Source organism: Quercus robur, chromosome 12 (assembly GCF_932294415.1).
Source record: "Quercus robur chromosome 12, dhQueRobu3.1, whole genome shotgun sequence".
Taxonomy (NCBI): domain Eukaryota; kingdom Viridiplantae; phylum Streptophyta; class Magnoliopsida; order Fagales; family Fagaceae; genus Quercus; species Quercus robur.
The window spans coordinates 8,877,423-8,886,356 of record NC_065545.1 but is presented as its reverse complement, the minus strand read 5'-3'; the positions used below and the strand labels follow the sequence as shown (position 1 = coordinate 8,886,356).

The 8,934-nt window shown below is 35.5% G+C and overlaps 1 protein-coding gene across 1 annotated transcript; it reads left to right on the top strand.

The window, feature by feature from the left end:
* Positions 1-350: 350 nt before the first annotated feature.
* LOC126710566 (ABC transporter B family member 11-like) lies at positions 351-8,112 on the top strand. Its single transcript, XM_050411095.1, has 14 exons — positions 351-579; positions 746-839; positions 1,913-2,308; positions 2,574-2,628; positions 2,736-2,911; positions 3,034-3,255; positions 3,382-3,620; positions 3,833-4,358; positions 4,460-4,733; positions 5,057-5,931; positions 6,257-6,523; positions 6,654-6,917; positions 7,033-7,326; positions 7,525-8,112. The coding sequence occupies exons 3-14, from the start codon at positions 1,982-1,984 to the stop codon at positions 7,879-7,881; spliced, it is 3,876 nt and encodes a 1,291-aa protein (XP_050267052.1). The 5' UTR covers positions 351-579; positions 746-839; positions 1,913-1,981; the 3' UTR covers positions 7,882-8,112.
* The last annotated feature ends 822 nt before the right edge of the window (positions 8,113-8,934 follow it).

The following is an 8,934-nucleotide window of genomic DNA, read 5'->3' as shown; positions in this document are numbered from 1 at the left end:
ATAATGTTGACCTTATAAGCCGTCCCATTTTAGCAGTATCCACTCATCAGATTTCTTGTAATAATCTATTTGTCTTATATGACCTGTCATCAATTTACCATGAAATTTCATGAGAAGAGGAAAAAGAAGTGCTAATGTTCATGTCGTGTTTGGTGAAGATCTTCTATCAACTAGTTTCATTTATTTTTTTTTTCTTTTTTGATAAGATCAACTAGTTTCATTGATTCACAATAAATAAACATACAATATAGTATATAGTTTTATTCAGTGACAGGCAGTTACCTCCACCAACAAGTAAGCTATAAATTTGATATTGATTGTAGACGACGAAAGATGTGTGACAGAGAAGCAATGGGAATTTTATTTTGCTCGATAAGCAACTGGCTATGAATTAGTTGACTTTATGTGAAACTTCATCAACTTTGACCAAGTTAATATATAGCTATGGCATCTTATCTTATGATTATTATAATAACATGATGTTTGCACACTAACCTATCAAAAAAGCATATATATTATTGTGCTGCAACAATGGCTCAAACTCAGAGTATCCACAACGTGCATTGAGTTCAGTTTCAGGTACCCTTAATTTTGACTTTTTGGTGAGCAAATCTTTCTATTCTTTTGTTGATTGTTTTTTTGCATTTGGGTTTTGTTCATTTTAACGTTTATGAAGATTTAGTCTTCTTCATTTCATATATGTTGTTGAATGACAATATATATCATTGGAAAATGGCAACTTTAGGCTTCAAGATCAGTTTTTGATTTAGATGGGCGCCATGGGGCTGCAGAGATTTTGATTCTGTCAAGGAATAGTACAAAAGTTTCGTTCCACTCAGGTAAACTTGTATTGAAATTTCATCTTAAATACATCCCTTGGCATCCTTTGTAGTTATAGTTTTATTAGCAAGGCCTGTTTAGTAGGTATTTCATTAACTTTTTTTTTTTTTTTTTGCTGAATGGTATTTCATAAACTTGATGATAGTAACTAGTAAGCAGCAAAGAAATCTGCTATGACTTTCACTCCCTATACACATGTAAACACATTTAAGTAATATTCTTTTCAACAACTTTCATATAAAAAATAATAATGATTTTTCAACGAGGCATTGACCAGTATGCATTCTGTATTGCTTTTAGTAAATATCTGTCAGCTTCTATTTTGTAATTTTGAGAAAATATCAAACATTTATATTTTTGTATCAGAATCTCTTTTGCAATCTTTGCTACCAAATACTCGGCATAGAGCTCATGGTGCAGTACTGATTTCGGATAACATGCTTAATTGTTATTTGGTAAGGTTGATGGGAATTTTGATAATCAAATTTCTTAATTGGTTTTAACAAAGGATGGATTTTACATATCAGAACACTCTAAATTTGCACCTTCCGTCAATAATTTGGCTAGATTGTCTTGTTGTAAATTGATCTAGACGTGATAAATTTGTACCTTAACAATGGCCTTGATAGACATATCACTATATCCGCCATCTATTCATTTACTTCTCTCTGGTATGTTTCTTCTTATAATTGACTTTCAAAAAGAAAAGAAAAGGAAATCCATACATTTAGCTACTTAATTTCTTTTGCCAGCTCCTTTGTTGGGAACTGCATTAAGTTCTAGTTGAAGATGAATGCTGAAATATGGAATGAATTTCCGAGTTATTTATATATAAAATTTGTCAATTCTCTAGTCTATTATAGTAAGAATTTTCCTGGTCAATCATCTTTCACATGTTCATCTTTTAGCTGCTTGTAGATTTATAATTCCTGATACTATGAGAGCCAATTTGTCATTAATAATCATTTTGTTAGTCCCTGATTTTATCTAGTATCTTTTGAAACTGACCACTGGTTCAACTTTGACGTCTTGGCTTGTAGGCTGCTAACTTTACCTCCATTTTATGGTGCAGGTGCTATTTAGTTCTAAATATTCCAAGTAAGGTAGCTGACAATTGGACCAGCATATTGGAGTTGGTAAAATGGAGGCAAGGACAGTGGGGAATGGAAATACAAATATGCATGACGATGCTGCATTAAAAAACAATGTAGAAGCAGAGAAAATCCCTTCCATGATTAATGATCAAGAAGATTCGGATAAGAATGGAGAGAAGAAAACCAACACTGTTTCATTTCTCAAGCTGTTCTCATTTGCAGATTCCACTGATGTTCTCTTGATGATCATTGGCACAATAGGTGCCATTGGGAATGGGCTAGGTATGCCTCTTATGACAATACTCTTTGGGGAATTGATTAATGTTTTGGGAAGTAATCAGCATAACAAAGACGTAGTTCGTGACGTTTCCAAGGTAAAAATATGCTCCAAAAGCTTAATTTATGATGCCAATCTCAATATTTATCACTAGAAAGTGTTGTTGAACATTTGGTTTTATTCTTAACTTATTTTTGACATAACAATTAAAAAGTCCCATCTAAATTCTATTAATGTTATTATCTAGTTCTTCAATTGAAAATTTATCTTGATTTTAAAGATGTATGTGAACCCTTCCTTTTCCCTTTCTGATATGCTATTATTGATATGAAGGTGACATTTAGTTTCCTAAAATGTTTTAGGTTTGTGTAAAATTTCTCTACATGGCAGCAGGGATAGGTTTTGCAGGATTCCTCCGTAAGTACATTCCATGATCAAAATCACTACAGATTTTTAATGAATAAAAGAAAACCTTTCATCCATCAGGCATTGAGAAATGATAAACTTGTCTTCGTTCTTGTTAGAGGTGGCTTGTTGGATGGTCACTGGGGAGCGACAGGCTGCACGAATAAGGGGTTTGTATTTGAAGACAATTTTGAGACAAGATGTTGCTTTCTTTGATATGGAAACAAACACTGGAGAGGTTGTTGGGAGAATGTCAGGTGACACTGTTCTCATACAAGATGCCATGGGTGAGAAGGTACTACATTGTAGCGTCAACAACATTAAAATTCACAACTGGCCAAAAGTCAGCCTGAGTTACATTCATATTATGCATCTAAATGTGTTCTTGGCGATAAAAGAGCATGTTTGCTTGTACAGGTTGGGAAATTTCTGCAGCTAGTATCAACATTCATTGGGGGCTTTTTCGTAGCATTTTTCAAAGGGTGGCTTCTTACCCTTGTCCTGTTATCCTCAATTCCTCTTCTTGTGGCATCTGGTGGTCTTATGTCCATCCTCATATCCAAGACAGCATCCCGTGGACAAAGTGCTTATGCAAATGCAGCAAATGTAGTTGAACAAACAATTGGCTCAATAAGAACAGTATGTCATGTTGTCAAACTATCTGCATGCCCGAGAAAACTTCTAATTTTGTTCTCAGTACAATGTGTTTTGCACTTCTGGTTTTTCTAGCAAATGTATGATATCCACCATTTGGTTCTTTTCTAGGTTGCATCATTTACTGGGGAGAAGCAAGCTATAAATAATTACAAAAAGTACCTTACAACTGCTTACAAATCTGGTGTTCACGAAGGTTTGGCATCTGGATTAGGTTTTGCCACTGTTATGTTAGTCATGTTCAGCAGCTATGGTTTGGCTATATGGTATGGATCAAAATTGATACTGAACAAAGGATACAGTGGGGGTGATGTGCTGAACGTGATTATGGCTGTATTGACTGGATCTATGTAAGCTACAGTTTGAAATTGTTTAGCTTCCAATTGTATGTAAACATGCTAATAAAGACATAATTCCTACATCATGAGGAAAATTTCTTCTGTTTGTTCCCTAGTTAAGTAGGAAACATGACACACATAAACTTATGTAAAAATGTATCAGTAACGTCTTTGGCTTATTCTTTATTTATTTCATTCATTTTGCTATTATGTGGATGTTTCAGGTCCTTAGGCCAGGCATCTCCCTGCATTAGTGCCTTTGGTGCTGGTAAAGCTGCAGCTTATAAGATGTTTGAGACTATCGAGAGGAGGCCAGAGATAGATGCTTATAACCCAAAGGGAAAAATTTTGGATGACATTCATGGAGATATAGAGTTGAGAGATATTTATTTCTGTTATCCAGCTAGACCAGATGAGCCAATATTCAGTGGATTCTCTCTTTATATTCCTAGTGGCACAACTACAGCTTTGGTTGGACAAAGTGGAAGTGGAAAATCAACAGTGATTAGTCTAATTGAGAGATTCTACGACCCACTGGCTGGTGAAGTTCTCATAGATGGCATTAATTTGAAAGACCTCCAACTTAAATGGATAAGGGAGAAAATTGGTCTTGTTAGCCAAGAACCTGTCTTGTTTTCATGCAGCATTAAAGATAATATTGCATATGGAAAAGATGGCGCAACGTATGAAGAGATCAAAACTGCATCTGAACTTGCAAATGCTTTTAAATTTATTGATAAATTGCCTCAGGTTCTGTCTTATCCTCCATTTATTGGAATATAAGAGGCTATTTTCCCCTTTATCACCACAGAAATTGTTAATTTACTTTCTAATTTGAATTTGACTTCCAGGGATTAGATACTCAGGTTGGTGAGCACGGAACACAACTTTCTGGTGGTCAGAAGCAGAGAGTTGCCATTGCAAGAGCAATTCTGAAAGACCCAAGAATCTTACTTCTCGATGAAGCTACAAGTGCACTTGATGCAGAGTCTGAAAGGGTAGTGCAGGAGGCATTGGACAGGATTATGATCAACCGGACAACCATCATTGTTGCCCACCGTTTGAGCACGGTGAGGAATGCAGATACAATTGCAGTCATTCACAGGGGGAAGATGGTTGAGAAAGGTATCTTACAGTATAGCCATCTGACTCTTTTCTTCATTAGCGTAAATCTTTTATCTTTGCAAATTGTCCCACATTATGTGAACAGTTAAATCAGTAATTTTCATAAACATATTCACCATTGTGCATAATTTCAGCAACTATTCGATTTACGAGTATATATTTGGGATGTCAAATGAAAGTTACAATTTGCACAAGGAAAAAGATATTGCCACTCAAATTTGTTTTGAAATCTTCCGATTGAATTTCTGATCAACTCTCAAACCTCGGATTACTCCAGAATGGGAGATGCATATCATCTAAAAATTTATTTGTCAATCTATCAGGCTCACACTCAGAACTAGTCAAGGATCCTAATGGAGCTTACTCTCAGCTTATACACTTGCAAGAAGTAAATAATAATTCAGAACAAGGTGCAGATGATCAAAACAGATCAGAAATTTCTGCTGAATCTTTTAGACAGTCAAGTCTTAGGAATAGTCAAAGAATGTCATTCCTACGAAGCTTAAGTCGGGCATCTTCAGCAGGAAGTGGCCGCCGTTCTTTCTCAGTCACAGCATTTGGTTTGCCAACAGAAATTACCGTTCCTGATGGAGAACTGGCAGAAATAGAAGAAAACTACCCCAAGGTTCCAATCAGCCGTATTGCTTACCTTAACAAGCCAGAGATTCCAATACTTCTTCTTGGGACTATAGCTGCAGTTATCAACGGCGTGATACTTCCTATATTTGGTATACTGCTTGCCAGGGTGATCAACGCATTTTATGAACCACCTCATAAACTGAAAAAGGATTCAAGTTTTTGGTCACTAATGTTTGTGGCCCTCGGTGTGGTATCATTTCTGGCAATTCCAGCAAGAGGATACCTCTTCGCCGTGGCTGGGTGTAAGTTAATAGCACGTATTAGATTGATGTGTTTTGAGAAGTTGGTTCACATGGAGATTGGTTGGTTTGATGAGCCTGTGCACTCGAGTGGCTCAATTGGTGCTAGGCTCTCAGGGGATGCAGCAACAGTGCGTGCCCTTGTTGGGGATGCGCTTGGTCAGATGGTTCATGTTATCGCTGCAGCAGCTGCAGGTTTGGTCATTGCATTTCTTGCAAGCTGGCAGTTGGCATTTATTATCCTTGCATTGATTCCTCTCATCGGAGTCAATGGATACATTCAAATAAAGTTCATGAAAGGATTCAGTGCAGATGCAAAGGTCTGCCCTAAAACTAATGACCCCCTGTTTTTTCCTTTTCTGCTCTAAAACAATACATTATGATTGTCGTGGGAAAAGGAAGTAAAATTCTATTCTTTATTGGAAAAAATGGACGCAACCATTTAAACATACCTGGAGCCTGTTTGGTAGAACATACAACAGTTTTCTGTGTTTCGAAAACACAGAGAACAACTTGCTCACTTGAGAGTTTTTAGTTTAAAAACTCTGAGCTGCCACTTTAAACACAACTAACTAATTTCACAAGTTATTTGGTTTCATAAAATTATTCATTACTTGTAGTTGATGTAAATCTATGTGGTTGCAGTTGAAGTATGAGGAAGCAAGCCAAGTTGCTAATGATGCAGTTGGAAGTATAAGAACAGTTGCTTCTTTCTGTGCTGAAGACAAGGTGATGGAGCTATACAGAAGCAAATGTGAAGGCCCAAGGAAGGCAGGGATAAGGCAAGGCTTGATCACTGGAATTGGATTTGGGACTTCTTTTGGCTTGTTGTTTCTTGTCTATGCTACAAGTTTCTATGCAGGAGCTCGTCTCGTTCAGGCTGGGAAAGCAACATTCTCAGATGTTTTTCAAGTAAACATTCCTCCTATTTTACTATATTTGACAAGCTTTTCAAAAGTTCTGTATACTAACTAACAGAATATTTTAACAAGATTGTTTCACACCAAATTACCTTTTCTCAAGATGGATATTTGGCTTGCAGGTTTTCTTTGCTTTGACCATGGCAGCTATGGGAATTACACAAACAAGCAACTTAGGTCCAGATACTGGCAAAGCCAAGAATGCTTCTGGTTCCATATTTGCAATAGTAGATCGGCAGTCAAAGATAGACCCAAGTAATGAGTCTGGGATGACATTGGAGAATGTGAAAGGAGAAATTGAGCTTTGTCATGTAAGCTTCAAATATCCTTGTAGGCCAGATATTCAGATTTTTCGAGATCTTAGCTTGACAATTCGTTCTGGCAAGGTAAAGCTGCACCATTTATTTCTAGCAACTAGCACAAGATGTAATCACAAAAGTTGTTCTTGCTTATCATTATTCCTAATCATATTGGTATGCAATATTTTACTTTTTTTTTCAGACAATTGCTCTGGTTGGAGAAAGTGGGAGTGGGAAATCCACAGTAATAGCATTATTGCAAAGGTTTTATGATCCCGATTCTGGTCATATTACACTTGATGGAGTTGAAATTCAGGAATTTCAAGTGAAGTGGTTGAGGCAACAGATGGGTCTTGTGAGTCAAGAACCAGTTTTATTTAATGAAACTATTCGAGCCAATATTGCATATGGAAAGGGAGGAAATGCAACTGAGGCAGATATCATAGCTGCAGCGGAGTTAGCAAATGCTCATAGGTTCATTAGTGGCTTACAACAGGTTAGATCAAAGCAAATCATTTCCCCATATTTGTTTCATTATCATTTCTAATGTTACAGGTAATTAAGTTAATTAACAAACTATATAATTGAAGAAAATAACATCACTTTGACTTCTACAACGGTTGGTAGTTAATTTTAATGTACAAATAGTAGACTATAATTTATTTTTCTATCATTCTTACAATACAAAATGCAGGGTTATGATACAATAGTAGGAGAACGTGGAGTTCAATTGTCTGGTGGACAAAAGCAACGGGTAGCCATTGCACGTGCTATGATTAAAAGTCCAAAGATATTACTACTAGACGAAGCTACTAGTGCACTAGATGCTGAGTCTGAGAAGGTGGTCCAAGATGCATTGGATCGTGTTATGGTTAACCGAACTACAGTTGTGGTGGCGCATCGATTATCCACAATCAGGAATGCAGATGTAATCGCAGTGGTTAAAAATGGAGTTATTGTAGAGAAAGGAAAGCATGACAATTTGATTAGAATCAAGGATGGCTTCTATGCCTCCTTGGTGGCGCTACATACAAGTGCTTCAACTACTTGAGCTCTAAGTAAATTTTATTTTTTTACGTTGATTTTACTTTTTCAAATAGATGAAATACATAAATGTATGTTGTTTTTTCTTCTTTTAAATTCATGGTTTGATTTATTTATGCTTTTCTTCATAAATAATTTATCCATATTTGTAATATCAAATGTTAGAACTTTGAAGTGTAATGTATTTGTGGTGGATGAATAAGAAAGAGCAGAGGATGAAAAAATTTCCTTATGATAATGCTAGGGGACAAAGTATGCTTTTCCACGTATCTCATTGTATTTTCTATAATTTCTTTGAATTTCAAAATAAATGCAGTGACTATATATAGAGTTACTTATGGTTTCATCTAGACCAAAAGTTTGGTGTATAAAGTCAATGACTAAACTAGTTGAGTAAGGAAGAAAGAAAGAATATCAATATCTTAGATTCTTAATAACAAAATTGGGTTTTATTTTCAGAATTGCAAAGATCTTAGAACCAATTTGCATGTTTTAATAACAAAATTATGAAGGAAAAATAATTAAATATTTAATTACATGCACCATGCACCAAACCTATGCTAATTTATCCCTTCATCCACTTGAAGAAATTCAAAGTTACTTAAAAGCTATGGCCTATGGGACCCGACTTTTATTAATACTAGTCGCACACTCGCGCATTGCGAGTGATAATTTTTTTAAAGTTATCTTATAAATATATAAATATATTATTATTATTATTTTTATTTTTTTATTTTTTACTTTTGTCTATGTAACTTGTAGGGTCTCGATTTACAGTCCAAGCTCAAAACATATGGGATGTTGGCCCAATGAGCCCAATATAATAAATTTGTAGAGAGTGGGTTGAAGAACTAGGCCCTAATGAATTGAACAACGGATAGATTTAATTTGAACGACTGTAAAACATAACCAAGAGACTTGATCTTAATATATTTTTAGTCCGAGGAGGTCATTCTTCTATAAATTAATTACAATTAGATATAAAGATAATTTAGATTGCTACAGTCTTTTCTTTCCTCTTTTTTCCGATCTCCTCTTCATGAAGAGTCTTTCACAATAT

Bases quoted from the DNA above. Each gene is read 5' to 3' on its own strand.
- LOC126710566 (XM_050411095.1), top strand. From the start codon at position 1,982: ATGGAGGCAAGGACAGTGGGGAATGGAAATACAAATATGCATGACGAT. The intron at 4,734-5,056 runs GTATCTTACAGT...TCAATCTATCAG, and splicing joins GGGGAAGATGGTTGAGAAAG to GCTCACACTCAGAACTAGTC. The intron at 5,932-6,256 runs GTCTGCCCTAAA...ATGTGGTTGCAG, and splicing joins GATTCAGTGCAGATGCAAAG to TTGAAGTATGAGGAAGCAAG.